This window comes from Hemitrygon akajei, chromosome 10 (genome assembly GCF_048418815.1).
Source record: "Hemitrygon akajei chromosome 10, sHemAka1.3, whole genome shotgun sequence".
Taxonomy (NCBI): Eukaryota; Metazoa; Chordata; class Chondrichthyes; order Myliobatiformes; family Dasyatidae; genus Hemitrygon; species Hemitrygon akajei.
In genome coordinates this window covers 116,692,207-116,709,517 of record NC_133133.1, presented here as the reverse complement: position 1 = coordinate 116,709,517, position 17,311 = coordinate 116,692,207, and the positions used below count along the sequence as shown (strand labels likewise).

Genomic DNA, 17,311 nt, shown 5'->3' with positions numbered 1-17,311 from the left:
ATGAGGAATGTGTGCCATCCAATTAGGATAGAGGGTTCTTCTCTTTTTTTTCGTGTCACCATATTTTTCAATCCTTAATATTGATTTTTTTCCCTTTTGAGACATTGTGACTGTTACTTACTTCGATGTACTCTTGTTATTTTGGATAATAATAATAAAAGGATTTGGAAAAAAAAAGAAAGGAAGGATAGTGGAACTGGGGGGAGGTTTTTGGTGACTGACACTAAGGCTGGTCTTGGGGCTTTTGTTCAGTGGGAGACGAAGGGAGGAGAGCTGGACAGAACAGGTCGTAGGATTCGACCCGGTGTGGGACCGTGATTCAATGAAGCCAGGTACCGGGATCGACTGAGGATCGGTGAGCTCCAACTTGTGCACATTTAACTGTTTAATTAAAATGGGCCCTTTTCTTTCTGTTTTTCTTTACTGACCCTTTTAGTTAAGATTCATAAATATAATTCTTTTAATCGTATGCAGTGTACTGTCTGTTATTTCGTGGCACTGATTTGTAACAGGGTAGTGAGTTACACAGCATCCACACACACCGATGTTTGGGACGGGATCAAGCAGTCTCAATCTCACAGGTTTGGCGGGACCAGAGTGTCTTCCCTAGACCTACACAGCCAAGGAAACTATGGAGTTTCAGTAGCATCACACTATCCTCTATGCCACATTGCTGCCCAAATATTTTTAAATAAAAAGCGATCGATTCTTACCAAATACTCCTCCGTTCCATAGAGTGAGACAAACTGCTCATCGTCCTCCAGCACTCGGGCAGCACCAAAGTCAGTGAGCTTGTACACGGACTGCCCGTCCTCCCCAATCACACGCATGATGTTCCCAGGTTTGATGTCCCTGTGCACTATTCCATTCTCTCGCAAATGGTTCATACCGGCCACTGTCGGGTGAGCATCAAGACCCCAGGTCAGAAGCAGAAAGAACGAAGCCGACAGTCAACACAGTACATCAGTTTAAAGAGGCTCAGCTAGGACAGAGATCCTGCAAAATGCTGAAAATCCTGTAAATTTTTATATTCCACACACCCCACCATAAGCACACATACACCTTCCTCACTACACTGTCTGCCTGTGCTGCTGCTTTCTGGAACAATCGACTTGAAACCAATATGGCAGTTAATCTGATCAACCATTTGAGTTAGCCACCCCTACCCCCTCTATCTATTACCTCAGTTACTGCACTGCAACATAAACACCAGTGTTCTTTTTACAATGTTGTTAAATATATGTTTTATAAATACATACTGTTACTTACATATTTATGCATATTTTATTTCATATCTGTATTTAAGTTCCAAGTTAACTTTTTATATAATTATTTATTCTTATAACTGTTGAATGCTGCTGCTTTTTGTTCCTAGTCATGCCAGCACACTGCAGCAAATTCCTAAAATATACAGATGTATACAGCGAATAAAGTTGATCCTTGAATCCCCAAGGTCCATCTTCATTCCTTACTGTGTATCTCATATCCCTACTTGTCTTCCCAAAAATTGAGGATATAATCAGTTAAGAAAGTGGAGGGGGGGGGTGAAAGGTATAATTAGTTAAGGGGGGAATGATGTAATCAGTTAAGAGAGGGGGTTAAAGAGGAAAGCAAGATGGGTAAGGAGGGAATGAAAAGCGAAGAGCAGATAAAAGAATTGCAATAATGTGTAGAGAGCAAGTGGTAAAAGGCAGGATGGGGTCTATCAGGGACAGAGCCTCTGGATGCACTTTACCCCATACTCTATTTAGATGAAAACAGAATTTAAACTCAGAACCCTCTGGTTCAAAACCAGGACAGTTTACCAAACGAGCTACAGTTAATAACACACACAAAATGCTGAAGGAACTCAGCAGGTCAGGGAGTAACCGTGGTGGGGATTAAAGAGTCAACATTTCAGGCAGAGACCCTTCATCATTCCTGGCCTGAAACATTGACTGTTTACTCCCCTCCTAAGAGATTCAGCTTATCTTCTACAAGTTCTTAAAAACAGAACCAATCTCTCTCCACAGTTTCTCCTCAGATAGTGAAAGCAGAACTTCTCTCTTCAAATCCTAACCTCCAGCAAGGTTATATGAACCCAGGGTAAATTATAATCTTGAATAAATTAAACAATTTCACACATTTTAGGAATAAAGCTTTGTGAAACTCTGCCAAGTTTCTGGGAAGCAGAATTTTTTTAAGCAATCAAAGAAATTATAACAAACGATGAGACATACAAACCCCATTTCCAGAAAAGTTGGGATATTTTCCAAAATGCAATAAAAACAAAAATCTGTGATATGTTAATTCACGTGAACCTTTATTTAACTGACAAAAGTACAAAGAAAAGATTTTCAATAGTTTTACTGACCAACTTAATTGTATTTTGTAAATACACATAAATTTAGAATTTGATGGCTGCAACACACTCAACAAAAGTTGGGACAGAGTTAAAATAAGATTGAAAAGTGCACAGAATATTCAAGTAACAGCGGTTTGGAAGACTCCACATTAAGCAGGCTAGTTGGTAGCAGGTGAGGTATCATGACTGGGTATAAAAGTAGCGTCCATCAAAGGCTCAGTCTTTGCAAGCAAGGATGGGTCGTGGCTCACTCCTTTGTGCCACAATTCGCGAGAGAATTGTTAGTCAGTTCAAAAGGAATATTTCCCAACACAAGATTGCAGAGAATTTAGGTCTTTCAACACCTACAGTACATAATATTGTGAAAAGATTCAGAGAATTCAGAGACATCTCAGTGCGTAAAGGCCAAGGTCGGAAACCACTGTTGAATGCGTGTGATCTTCGAGCCCTCAGGCGACACTGCCTAAGAAACCGTCATGCTACTGTGACAATTATAGCCACCTGGGCTCGGGACTACTTCGGAAAACCATTGTCATTTAACACAGTCCGTTGCTGCATCCAGAAATGCAACTTGAAACTGTATTACGCAAGGAGGAAGCCATACATCAACTCTATGCAGAAACGCCGGTGAGTTCTCTGGGCCCAAGCTCATCTCAGATGGACTGAAAGACTGTGGAACTGTGTACTGTGGTCAGATGAGTCCACATTTCAGCTAGTTTTCGGAAAAAACGGGCGTCGAGTTCTCCGTGCCAAAGATGAAAACGACCATCCTGATTGTTATCAGCGAAAGGTACAAAAGCCAGCATCTGTGATGGTATGGGGGTGCTTCAGTGCCCACGGCATGGGTGAGTTGCATGTATGTGAAGGTACCATTGACTCTGAGGCGTATATTAGGATTTTAGAGAGACATATGTTGCCATCAAGGCAACGTCTCTTCCCGGGACGTCCATGCTTATTTCAGTAGGACAATGCCAGACCACATTCTGCACGGGTTACAACAGCGTAGCTTTGTAGACACAGAGTGCGTGTGCTTGACTGGCCTGCTGCCAGTCCAGATCTATCTCCTATTGAAAATGTATGGCTCATCATGAAGAGGAGAATCAGACAACGGAGACCACGGACTGTTGAGCAGCTGAAGTCTTATATCAAGCAAGAATGGACAAAATTTCCAATTGCAAATCTACTACAATTAGTATCCTCAGTTCCAAAACAATTAAAAAGTGTTATTAAAAGGAAAGGTGATGTAACACAATGGTAAACATGCCTCTGTCCCAACTTTTGTTGATTGTGTTGCAGCCATCAAATTCTAAATTTATGTGCATTTACAAAATACAATTAAGTTGGTAAGTAAAACTATTGAAAATCTTTTCTTCGTACTTTTGTCAGTTAAATAAAGGTTCACGTGAATTAACATATCACAGATTTTTGATTTTATTGCATTTTGGAAAATATCCCAACTTTTCTGGAAATGGGGTTTGTAAAACTGAGTGCACAGGCACTTTGTCCTAGGGCAGAAATAGCTAATACGAGGGGAAATCATTTTGAGGTAATTGGAGGAAAGTACAGAGGAGATGTCAGAGGAAGATTTTTTTTTTAAAAAACAAAGCGGTGAATGTGTGGAATACACTGCTACATGCTGCCAGCAGTTGTGATACAGGCAGATACATTAGAGACAGTTAAGAAACTCTTAGATAGGCACATGGATGATGGAAAAATGGAGGGCTGTGTGGGAGGGAAGGGTTAGATTGATTTTGGTGTAGATTACAAGGTCAGGGTGACATTGTGGGCTGAAGGTCAGCACTGTGTTGCAATTAAAGTCTGACATTCAGAAAAAAAAATTGCACAAGGTATATATTTTGCATTAATACAGTTAAAGTCTACAGCGAGACAAATACACAACAGTTCACCTGGTTCAGTAATCATAAGACATCAGTTCAGAAAAGAGAGGGATAACAGTGGACTTGTAATGGAATACCAAGACAAATGAAAAGTAAACATTGCCATTGGTCAGGGATGAGAGAAAGAGGGCTAAATATAACTTTCCAAATCTTATTTTGCAAAGATAATTTTTATGTTCTTTCCAGATGCAAGAAACAGTTTAGTAAGTTAAGCTTTCATTTAAGATAGATGGTCAAAGCTTCGAGAACGTACCCACATCTCGCAATACAATCAAGAACTCCGATTCTGGCAGACCAAATGCATTCCCCGTCTCTTCCAGAACAGTGTACAGGCTTCCACAAGAGCAAAACTCCATAACAAGCACTTTGTTCCTAGTGGCATTCTGCACGAAAAAGTACAAGAACATTTCACAGCCAATGTGTTAGCCCATTTAGTCCTATAACAAAATCCTTCCACATTTGTACGTTCAAGAGAATCTCAGAGCTCGTTGGAAAATAGCCACTAGTAGTTAAACATTTGAATCAAAACCCCAAGGGGCCTCAATACAATGATCCCAGGAATGAAAGGGTTAACATGATGAGCATTTGATGGTTCTGGGCATGTACTCACTGGAGTTTAGAAGAATGAAGGGGGGATTTCACTGAAATATTTAAAGTCCTCAATAAAGTAATGTTTCCTACGGTAGGGGAGTCTAAGACCACAGGACACAGTCTCAGAGGGACATCCATTTAGTAAAGAGATGAGGAGGAATTTATTTAGCCAGAGAGTGATGAATCTGTTGCCACAGGTAGCTGTGGAGACCAAGTCACTGGGTATACTTATAGAGGAGGTTGATAGATTATTGATTAGTCAGGGTGTCAAAGGTTATGGAGAGAAGGCAGAAGAATGGGACTGAGAGAGAAATGGATTAGCCATGATGAAACAGCAGAGCAGACTCGCTGGCCCAAATTGCTTAATTCTACTCCTATATCTTATGATCTTACAATACCTCTCTGCAGACAAGCGTTCGCGGCAAAGATAAAAAGACAGGAGTAATTTGGAATTGAAAATGTAGAGGCAACTCTGCTGTATGCAGCTTATCTAGGTCATTGTTGAAGATATGATGGGGCCTTCCGCAGGAACTATGAACAGGGTAGGTACATGGCCACTGTCCAACCAAACATTCCTGTCACAGTGGCTCTACTTGAGAAATCCTGACAATACACTAAACTACATTGTGCCTGGATGGTGGCTCTGTGTAATAAAAGATGGCTATCCTCCAGTTTGTTTCAGATAGGGCGCCAATGAATCCCACATCAACTCCATTCTCCTGGGCAAACAATCTACATCAGATTGTGACGTGGATTCAGCAATGAGGCTTGCATACGAGAGACAAGCTCTTGTATACAAGCTGCTAATCCCACGTGTCACACAGTTCAAAGTGCAGAGCAGAGACAAGGCAGCAGTAACAGTATCAATTCACAGGAGGGTCACTAAAATAAAACTGAAATCATAATAATGGAAATATCTAAGCAGATGCAGGTGGGTTTAAGGAACATAGGAATGCAAAACAGAGAGAAAGAAATAGAACAAATACTGGAGGAACTCAGAAGGTCGGGCAGCAGCCATGGAAATTAATAATCATATTTCAGGCTGAGATCCTTCAGCGGGGCTGCAGAGCAAGGGGAAAAATGTCAGAATACGAAGGAGTACAAGCTAGCTAGAAGGGGATAGGTGGAAGCAGATTGGTGGGGAAGGGGGGAAATTGAAGTAAGAAGCTACAAGGTGATAGGTGGAAAAGGAAAACGGCTGAGGAAGAAAAAATGTGATAGGAGAAGAGAGTGGACCATGGGAGAGAGGGAAAGAGGAGGAACACCAGGGGGAGGTGACAGGCAGGTGACGAGAAGAGGCAAGAAGGGGAGACAGAGACAGAGACAGGGAGAAGTTTAAGGAGAGAATTCCAGAACTTGGAGGTTTGGGACTTGTAGGTGCAGCCACTGGTGAAATAAACTCAGAATGATAAAAATGCCACAGTGAGAGGACTGCTCAACAGTAGAGTGAAGACCATGAGACATAAAAGCAGAAACTCCTTGACAGCATAGCGGTTAGTGTGATGCTATTACAGCTCAGGGCGTTCCAGAGTTCAGAGCTCAATTCCAGCACCCCCTGTAAGGAGTTTCTGTACGTCCTCCCCGTGGTATGTGTGGGCTTTCTCTGGGTGCTCTGGTTTCCTCCCACAGTCGAAAGACGTACGGGCTAGGTTAACTGGTCATTGTAAATTGTCCCGTGACTAGGTTAGGGTTGATCAGATCTGTCTGGTGTTGCTGAGGCAGCATGGCTCGAAGGGCCAGAAGGGCCTGTCTGTGCTGTGTCACTAAATAAATAAATACGGCCATTCAGCCCATCGAGTCTGCTCTGCCATTCCATCATGGTTGGTTTATTATCCCTCTGTACCCCATTTTCTCCTGCCTTCTCCCCATAACCTTTGATGCCCTAACTAATCAAGAGAACTAATGAGAAGGGTACACAATGGAGGAGTGGCAACTTAGCTGTCTTAACATGGGGAGGCCATTTGGCCCAGTCGGTATATGCTAGCTTTGAAAGAGCAATCCAATCAGTCCCATTCCCTGTAATTTTCTCTCTCGCACAACATGCCCATCAACCCACTCTGATTATTTCTAGAATCAGAATCAGGTTTATTATCAGTGACATACATTATGAAATTTGCTCTTTAGTACAGTGTATTACATAAAATATTCTATAAATTGTAAGAAACCAAAATATACCTGTAAATAAAAATGATGCAGTGCAAAGAGAGAGCAAAAATCATGATCTGTTCAGAAATCTGAAGGTGGAGGGGAAGAAGCTGTTCCTAAAACACTGTGTGTGTCTTCAGGCTCTTGTACCTCCTCCCTGATGGTAGCAATGAGAAGAGGGCACGCCCTGGATGATGATGGATACCAGCTTTTTCTTTTGCCTCTTGTTATAACTCAGGGCAAGTTAGAGTGACCAATGAACATGGCAGCACGTGCTGAGCTGGGGACGGAAACCCTCTGGAGAGCACGCAGATTCCCGGTCCCCAGGAGCCGACGGCTGAGGTGTCGCACTGTGTGAGGGCCGAAGGAGCTCAGAGGGACTGGGTGAGGCAGGAAGGGATCACAACAGGCACAACAATGGGGCGATGCTTTAGCAGGGTCCAGTGTATTACAGCATGAACAGGATTTTGGCAAAACTTTGCGGACTTAGCAGTTCTTCAGACAACTACTATAGAGTTTATCTTATTTAGTGATACAGCTTGGAGATGGCCCATCAAGCCACACTGTCCCAGCACCCCCAACAAACTCAATTAACCCTAACCTAATCACGATGACCAATTAACCCTAACCTAACCACAATGACCAACACATCTTTGAACAGTGGGAGGAAACGAGAGCACGCAGGGACAAACCCACCACTTCTACAGGGAGGACGTACAAAGACTCCTTCCACTAGAATTGAACTCTGAACTCTAGAACATCCCAAACTGTAAAAGAGTCGCGCTGGCCACTACGGGATCATGACGCCCGCAGAAAACCAGTGTTTAAGTAATGAATAATGTAGATGTGGTAAATCCACGACAAAACTCAATTGTCAACTGAACATAAAGCATTATTAAATGTATACAGAAAGGAACTGGAATATTACAGGTGGGAATTTTAAAGTAAGAGCAGCGTTGAAGTTGATCCTTCGATCAATACTACATGATCTCCATACCTCCTCTTCTACAGCAAAGAGTTGTACGATGTTCTCGTGGTTCAGCTTCCGAAGGATTTCAAACTCCCGCATCTGGACTTCAATTGGCCGCAGGTAGCTGATGTTGTTAAACACTTTGACGGCGTAGAGGTCACCGGTTTTCTGTGGAAAGTTACCCGATACTGAATGTTACAAGGTGTCAGAGTAAGACATACGTCCTGCAAAGTCCTGTGACTTACACAAGCCTGTGTGACCATGGTCAAACATCAGGGAAATGCAGCCACACTAAGGTCACTGACAACTTTGGAAGTCAACCTGCTGGGAATACTTTCCCCCATGTGGTGATAAGAGAGGGAACATCCTTGGGCTGAACTCGGGGAGAATTCCACACTCCTCTGAGTCGCACCACAGCAGCAGAATTAGGCCATTCATCCCATTGAATCTATTCTGCCATTCCATTACGGCTGATTTATTATCCTTCTCAACCCCATTCTCCTCTCTTCTCCCTGTAACCTTTGATGCCCTGACTAATCAGGAAGATGACAATCTCTGCTTTAAATATACCTAATGACTTGGCCTCCACAACAGGCTGTGACTCCCCATCAGATCTTTAAGCACTAGGAAAGCCTCTGGAACAAGCAGACTCACAACTCAGTTAAGTTGTGTAGAGTAATACCGTGAACAATACCTCGCTATCCCTCTTTCGCACTATTTGTTCCTTTTCTGATGTAGTCATTTGTAATGTACTGTTGCCACAAGTTTCATGACTTATGTCAGTGACAATAAATCTGATTGTGATTCCTTTTTTCCAGGGAACAGGAACCAACAAACTACAGGGCTCAAGGTGAATGGGGAAAGATTTAAAAGGGCCCTGAAGGAACAACTTCTTCACATATACAGAGCAGGGTGCCAGAGAAAGTGAGTGAGTCAGAGTCAAGAACATTTAAAAAGGTAGACGTGCCGGTAAAGTTCAAAGGAAATCTGTGAGCAGTTTTGGACCCTTTATCCAAGAGAGGATGTGTGGGCATCAGAGAGGGTCCACAAGTTCATGAGAACGATTCCAGGAATGAAAGGGTTAATGTACAAGGAGTGTTTGATGATTCTGGTTTGTACTTAACTGGAGTTTAGAAGAACGAGGGAGGGATCTCATTGAAACCCATCCGATATTGAACAGCCTAGATGGAGTGTATGTGGGGAGGATGCTTCCAAAAGAAGGGGAGTTCAGGACCAGTGGGCACAGCGTTACACCAGAGGGTGGCGAATCTGTGGAGTTCATTGCCACAGACGGCTATGAAGGCCCAGTCATTGGGCATATTTAAAGCGAGGTTGTCAGGCTCCTGTCTAGTCAGGGCATCAAAGGTTAGAGAGAGAAGGCAGGAGAACTGGGTAGAGAGGAAAAATAAATCAGCCATGTCGGAATGACAGAGCAGACTCAATGGGCCGAATGGCCCAATTCTACTCCTATGTCTTATGGTCTAAATTTATTATCAAAGTATGAACTGTATACCATTTACAACCCCGAGATTCACCTTGCAAGCAGTCACAGGAAAATAAAGCAACACAACAGATCCATGAAAAACCACGCATAACGAAGGCCAACAAGCATCCATTTGCACAAAGAGGACAAACAGCAAATAATAAGACAGGGAACATGAACCGCAGATTCCCTGAAAGCGAGTCCAGGGGCTCCCGAGTCAGTGCAGCGCTGAGGGCGAGTGGAGCTGTCCATGCTGGGCCAGGTGCGGAACCCAGGACTTCTGCACTGATGGTGGTAGCGAGAAGAGAGGGAGACTGGGCAAAGGCAGGCAGATGGTACGGGGATCCTGGCTCTCAGGAGGAGTGAGGCTGAAGAATATATGGACCCAACATGGACCAGCTGAGCCAAAGGGCCTCTGTGCTGTATGAGTACACCTGGGATCTTATTCACAGCATACTTTGAGAAGATACAAAATAAACTGACTGGTAACACCCAACAATTCAAAACAGAATTTAATTGTTTCATTGAAGTACAAATGTCGTGCTAAGTCTAGCACCGACCAAGTAGCAGTACTGGTTTAACTCTCCAGACCAGCGAGATAATAAACAGGAGGGGTGGCAGCTGTAGGAGGGAGAAACAGGATTAGAGACTCAGGTCAGTGACATTCTGCCAGAGCTCACCTTGTGGCGGCCGCGGTACACGTTGGCCGTGGCTCCTTGGCCGAGGATATCGGAGATGAGCCACAAGTAATTCTTTGTGCTCTGCATGTCTGAAGCGTTTGAAATCCCTTCTCTTCAGAAAGCTGCAGAGACAAGATTTGATACCCAATTTCAGGATGATTCAGTAGTAGCAGCTGCTGCAAGCCTATTCAACAACACTTCCCAAAAGCTGAATCTGCCCCAAATCTTCAAGGGCTTCTGCAGAGCTGCTCTTTAAATTGCTAAACTTGAGGATACAGACTGTTTCCCCTGAAATATTTCCCCTTGAATCAAAAATAGTTGAAATAACTGACATGATCGTTCTACATTTTTACAGAAATTTTACAATGCTTCACACACAAGTGCTGCAGGTCAGGCAACATCAATGGAAATGAATAAATAGTCAATGTTTCAGACCAAGACACTTCTTGATCCATTTCCACAGACGCTGCCTGGCCTGCTGAGTTCCTCCATCATTTTGTATGTGTCGCTTGAATTTTCAGCGTCTGCAGAATCTCTCATGTTTATAGTTTTCAGTGCCTCATAGTGCCTTCCTCCACAAGTAATGGGCTCACTTTATAAAGACAAGAGATTCTGCAGATGCTGGAAAGCTTGAACAGCACACACAAAATGCTGGAGGATCTCAGCAGGTCAGGCAGCAGCTATGGAGGGAAATAAACACTTGACATTTTGGACTTGAGACTCTTCATCAGAATTGCAAATGAAGGGGGAAGAGGCCAGATTAGTAAAGTACTTCTTCCACCTTTCACCTCCCAGCTTCTTATTTCATTCCAGTCCCCCACCATCCCCTCACCTGATCTCACCTACAACCTGCCAGTTTGTACTCCTATCCCTCCCCCAGTTCCTTATTCTGATTTCTACCCCCTTCTTTCCAGTCCTGATGAAGGGTCTCAGTATGTAACGTTGACTGTTTATTCACTTCCATCATTGCTGCCTGACTTGCCGAGTTCCTCCAGCATATGTTGTGTTTACATATTGGCAAAGACTTGAGTAAATAAACCATCTTAAGCAGAGTTGAATTAGCACAGAATTTCCAAAGAAAATACATGTAGCTGATTACTGTGAGAAATGCTCAGAAGTGGAATAGCAATGATTACAACAACACATTAATTTCAATCAATAAATCAGACGAGATAACATTAGGCCCAGAGGATCTGTCATTATCTGACCCAGGCAGAACATTTTTTTAAAAATTTCTTATGCATTTTCGACAACACTACAGCAAAAAAAACCCCAAAAACAAAATAGGAAATTAATACAGTGCAAGATAAACATACAATAATATAATTCACCATAGTAATTGAAAAAGCACCCAAATTAAAGTCGTGTAAAGTTAGTGTCCCCCCACCCCCGCAAAGAAAAAAAAACTCCAGACCAACCACAGCAAAATGTAGGAAATATAGATCAGAACATTCAACCCCCCAAAACTGTAAATACAATTAAAAACAGAAGATAATAATGCCTACTACCAAAAAAAAGCTGAAAGGGACTGAAAAAAAAACTTAATGAGAAGAAAGGTTATGAAAATATTCAATAAAAGGTCCCCAGACCTTATGAAACTTTCTGTCCAAGTTAAGAATTGAGTAGGTGAATTTTTTCAAGGTCTAAACAGAACATAATATCATTGAGTGTGCGTGGGTGGGGAAACATCTCTCCATCTAAGAAGAATTAGACGCCTAGACAGAAGAGAAGCAAAGGATAGTGTTCAACATTTAGTCGAGCTCAAATGTATATTCATCTCATCCAAGGAACCAAAAAGAGCAATCAGAGGGTTAGGTTCTAAGTGGCAATTCAGAATATGGGATAGGGTTAGGAAAAACATCTCTCCAAAATTTCTCTAGACTAGGGCAGGTCCAGTACATATGAATAAGAGAAGCCTCGCCACTTTTGCATTTATCACAACCGGATTAATATTAGGGTAAAATCGAGACAATTTAGATTTGGACATATGAGCCCTATGAACAATCTTAAACTGTAAAAAAATTTTGGCCAAAGTTTTGGTCCATAGATTAGAAAATGTTATACCCTCTATTATCTCTGATGATCAAACTGGTTTTTATTAAAAATCGTCTTCCTTTTTTTAAGATACAGCATTTATTTAATATTTTATACTCGCCTTCAATTGGGACTCCTGAATGTGTTAATTCTCTCGATGGGGAGAAAGCGTTTGATCGTATAGAGTGGAACTACCATTTTGCGGTTTTAGAAAAATTTGACCTCGGTCAAAGTTTTATCTCTTGGATTAAATTGCTATATTTATGTCTTACCGCTTCTGTTCTGACTAACTCTCAGCAATCCCAGTCGTTTAGCCTTAAACGTGGCACCCGTCAAGGATGCCCCTTAAGTCCCTTTCTTTTTGATTTGGCTGTAGAGCCTCTGGCGATTGCATTTCGAAGCTGTCCTGAATTGACGGGGATCTAGAGGGGGGGTGTTGAGCATAAAGTTTCTCTTTACACTGACGATTTACTATTTGTTCTTTCAAATCCATCCACATTCTTACCTTCAATGTTTTCTCTTTTTGATCAATTTAGCCAGTTCTCTGGCTATAAACTTAATCTTCATAAGAGTTAACTTTTTCCAATTAATAAAGAAGCACAAGCATTAGTATTTCGCGACCTCCCCTTTAAAGTAGTTGATAATCAATTTACCTATCTTGGTATTACAGTTACAAGGAATTTTAAGGATCTTTTTCGTGAAAATTTTGCCAATCTTTTGCATTCTACAAAACAGAGTTTGTCACAATGGTCACCTTTATCTATGTCATTGGTAGATCGTGTTAATGTTATTAAAATGTATATTCTCCCTAAATTTTTATACTTATTTCAATCTATTCCAATTTTTATTTCTAAAACCTTTTTTGATTCCTTAGACTTTATTACTTTGTCCTATTTGTGGAAGGGTAAGCATTCTAGAATTAATAAAGCTTACCTCAAAAAGCTAAAAAAGGTGGCCTGGCCTTACCTAATTTTCGTTTATATTACTGGGCAGCTAACATTCGTCTTACTTTCTGGTCTTTTTTCCATAGCCAGTCTGACCGCCCTAAATGGGTGGCAATGGAGCTGAATTCCACCAAAGATCTCTCTATTTCTGCACTTCTTGGCTCTGCACTCCCTAGTAGTTTGTCTAGACTAATTGTTAATCCTCTTGTTAGACATACTTTGCGAATATGGGCCCAGTTTAGGAAATCTTATGGTTTTTATGGTTTTTCCCTTTCTAGTCCTATTTTACATAATCATCTTTATTTTACCCTCAATGCACGATTCAACATTCTATGTTCTGATGTGGTTTGGGACTCGATTCTCAAATCAGTTAATTCAACTTCTCTTTGTGCTCGCAGAACATTCTAATGTCAACTGGGCTCCAAGAGCAGTGGCAGAACCTTGGGGAGGGTGTACTGGGGGCAGAGAGGGCCCACAAAACCTGGGATGGTGGGTAGGGAGAAGAGGAAGACGATTCTGAAACCCTAGGGAGGTGGTTGAAGAAAGAAGAGGATCCAAACCCCAGGAAGGCCTGAGTGGGGAAAGAGTGTCTGGAACATTGGGGATCAGGAGCAGCGGGAGAGTCTGGGGGTGTAAAAGGGAGGACTCAGAAATTCGTGAGAGGGGAGGAGAGGGATTAAGGGGTGGATGAGGGATGGAGGGGTGGGGGGCGAGGTAGGGTCAGATGGTGTGAGGGATGGATGGGGTGGGGACGAGGGGCTGGGGCGAAGTATAGGTCGATAAGGGAGGGGGGTGCGGAACTCTATTTATGAGGTTGTTCGGAGGAGTGAGTTGTGGAGAGGATAAAGGTCGAGTTCGTCCCCATGATATGGACTGCAAATCGTCAGGGGAGAGTCGGTGGCCGAGGCCGGGACCCTGGGGTGGGGGGACCGGGATCGATGCCGTCTTTTACCTCCTGTCTCGGCTCCGACCCGCTTGCTTCCGATTTCAGCCTCTCCTCCCCGCTTCCGTGTGCAGCGGCCTTCGGAGTCCGGCAGCAGCAGGAGTGACGTGGGACGTTCCGGAACACACGCAGACGCGAGGTCGTCGGATGCTTCCGGCTGGCTTTTTCCACAGAGATTAGATGCAACTGGAACTATAGGTCATATATTAAGTGTGAACGGTAAAATATTTAAGTACATAAGAAACAGGAACAGGAGTAGGCCATCCGACCTGTCTAGCCTGCTCCGCCATTCTATAATATCATGGCTGACCTGACCATGGACTCATCTCCATCTATCTGCCCTTTCCCCATAACTCTTAATTCCCCTACTATGCAAAAATATATCCAACCTTGTCTTAAATATATTTACTTAGGTAGCCTCCACTGCTTCATTGGGCAGAGAATTCCACAGATTCACCACTCTCTGGGAAAAGCAGTTCCTCCTCATCTCCGTCCTAAATCTACTCCCCCGAATCTTGAGGCTATGTCCCCTCGTCTAGTCTCACCTACCAGTGGAAACAACTTTCGTATTTATATCTTATCTATCCCTTTCATACTTTAATATGCTTCTATATAACCTCCTCTCATTCTTCTGAATTCTAGCGAGTACAGTCCCAGGCAACTCAATCTCTCCTCATAGTCTAACCCCCTCATCTCTGGAATCAACCTGGTGAACCTCCTCTGCACTGTACCAAATCCAGTACATCCATCCTCAAGTAAGAGGACCAGAACTGCACACAGTACTCCAGGTTCAGCCTCACCAGTACCCTGTACAGTTGCAGCATAACCTCCCTGCTCTTAAATTCTAGCAATGAAGGACAACATTCCATTTGCGTTCTTGACAGCCTGCTGCCCCTGCAAACCAACCTTTTGTGATTCATGCACAAGTCCCTCCGCACAGCAGCATGCTGCAATTTTTTACCATTTAAATAATAACTTGCTCTTCTATTTTTCCTTCCTTAATTGGGAACTGAGGAAGAATTTCTTCACTGAGAGGGTGGTAAGGATGTGGAATAAGCTGTCAATAAAATTGGTGGGTGTGGGGTTTAATTACAACGTTCAAGATAAGTTGGAATAAGTACATGGATGGGAGGGGCATGAAGGGATATGGTCCAGGGTGTGGGTCGATGGGACTAGGCAGAATGACAGTTTGGTAAGGACTCAATGGGCCAAAGGGCCTGTTTCTGTGCTCTAGTGCACTGATTCTAATTCAAGACCATCTGGGCCATTCTACAGTCCAGATAAAGGATCCAACCCAAAATTCCAACTGTCTATTTCCCACCACAGATGCTGCCTGACCTGCTGAGTTCTTCAAGCACTTGCGTGTAGCTCCAGAATCCATGATCCTGTAGTTTCTTGTGTCTCCCTACAGTTGTACCATCAGTAAACAAAACTACCATGAGAAACAACAGTGAAATTGTGCTCATGAAATTCCCACAGACAAGAGTTTGGCAATGATCTAAGTAATTTGCTTTTAGAAATAGAATCAGGTATTACTTCAGGTCCAGGACTACAAAGGGAGTAGTTGTTGTGTATTTAATATTTAAGTAATGTTCCAAATTTATTGTTTGTTTAAGCATTCTTCATTGTTTACATAATTCATCACGGGTTATATATAAAAGTATGTGAATGGCATATGTCATTCCACTGCTGTGTCATATGCTCGCTCCTCACTGAAGTAAAACAATGTACGTATGTAATCGCAGGCTCCCATATATTTCTTTGGATTAGTTTTGGTGTTACTAAAGCTAACAAAGGTAACAAGTAAGTTTTAAAACAAACCTGAGATGTCTACCTACCTGTTGAAGTACAGCAAGATGTTTAATTTTTAAAAAGCACAGCACAGTTTTTTCACTAGAGGAGAAAAAACTCAGGTTAAAAAAAGGCAGAAAACAGACAGAATTCCATGGGATCATTAACAATGAGTACCGGGTGATAATAATCATAAATAATAAAAAAGGCAGGTGTGTTCAATTGCACAAGAGATAACTGGATGATGGAGACGGAATGAATTGAGCAGTATTTTGAACCAATTGAAATAGCCACTGCAAAGTGAGTGCCAGTTTTGCTGAGTGCAATAGGTGGAAAGCACACAGTTTTCTGAGAAGTTTAACTGCACCAACCAAACCAGCCAAAATGAGCTTTGCTAATATCAACTGAAACCACTGTTGATTGCAGAACGCTTTGGGGTTGCAGAATCAAAAGGAAGGGGCGTCCATTTCAGTTTACATGGCTGAAGTGAAGAGATTGTCTGAGCATTGTCAGTTCAGTGATCAGCTTAATGATGTACTGAGAGATTGTTCATTTTCTGGATTTTTATAAGAAAGCATCCAAAAACGACTCCTAACTGAGGTATAACTCACATTTAAAAGAGCAGTTGAAATCTTTGTATCAATGGAAACGGCACCTCAAGACGTAATTGAGTTGCAGTCAGGAATGAAAGTGAGTGTGAACGAAAGTGCAATGTCCAAACAGAAACCGTCCTGGCTAAACAATTTGTGTTACTGTTGTGACAGGGGCTCACATACATCAGACCAACGCAGGTTTAAAGGTGAAACTTATAGAAAATGCAACAAAGTAGGATACATACAAAAAGCATGTCGGCAGACAAAAATAAATGTACTGCATGTGAGAGAGAAAAAGATAAAATGTCCAAGTAGAGCACTAATCTGCATGCTGTTGATGAAAAAAATTGATAATGATGAAAGTGACCCAAGACTGAGCAGCCTTGAGATTTACAATGTGAAAACTAATAACAGACAAGCAATATGGCTTACACTAGAAATGCATGGCAAATTAATTAAAATAGAATTGGACACTGGCTCAGCTGCTTCAGTCTTTCCACAAGATGAGTTTGAACAGCATTTCAGAGATGCTAAACTGAAGCCTGCAGATATCCAACTGAGAACTTACACTGGATAAAAGATAACTCCCATGGGAATGACATTTGTAACAGTGAAATACAACCACCAACAAGCCACATTGAGCTTGTATGTTGTAAAGACAGGAGGGCCAGCATTGTGGGGCCATGATCAGCTGAGACAACTACAACTTGATTGGACATCCACATGCCACATCCCCTGCAACGGAGTCAACTGAAAGCAAATTCAGGAAGTTACTGGATGATGCCACAGCAGTGTTCAGGGGTGACAATGGAAAACTCAAACATATCAAGGGTAAAATAGTGTTAAATGAAAAAGTTTCACCCAAGTTTTGCAAAGCCTGTCCAGTTCCTTGTAG

The 17,311-nt window shown here is 42.4% G+C and overlaps 1 protein-coding gene across 2 annotated transcripts in view; it reads right to left on the bottom strand.

Annotated features, from left to right (window-relative positions):
- Positions 1–14,170, bottom strand: part of tbk1 (TANK-binding kinase 1) — a 60,382-nt gene extending 46,212 nt beyond the window's left edge. The window contains exons 1-5 of one of the 2 annotated variants that reach the window (XM_073058803.1): positions 14,042–14,170; positions 10,112–10,233; positions 7,976–8,116; positions 4,496–4,625; positions 714–895 (exon numbers count right to left, since the gene is read on the bottom strand). In XM_073058803.1, the coding sequence (XP_072914904.1) occupies positions 714–895; positions 4,496–4,625; positions 7,976–8,116; positions 10,112–10,198 (540 nt within the window). In that variant the 5' untranslated portion in view covers positions 10,199–10,233; positions 14,042–14,170. Of the gene's footprint in view, positions 1–713; positions 896–4,495; positions 4,626–7,975; positions 8,117–10,111; positions 10,234–12,650; positions 12,683–14,041 lie in introns of those variants that run through there. The other variant, XM_073058802.1, reaches the window with a different exon arrangement.
- Positions 14,171–17,311: the final 3,141 nt, after the last annotated feature.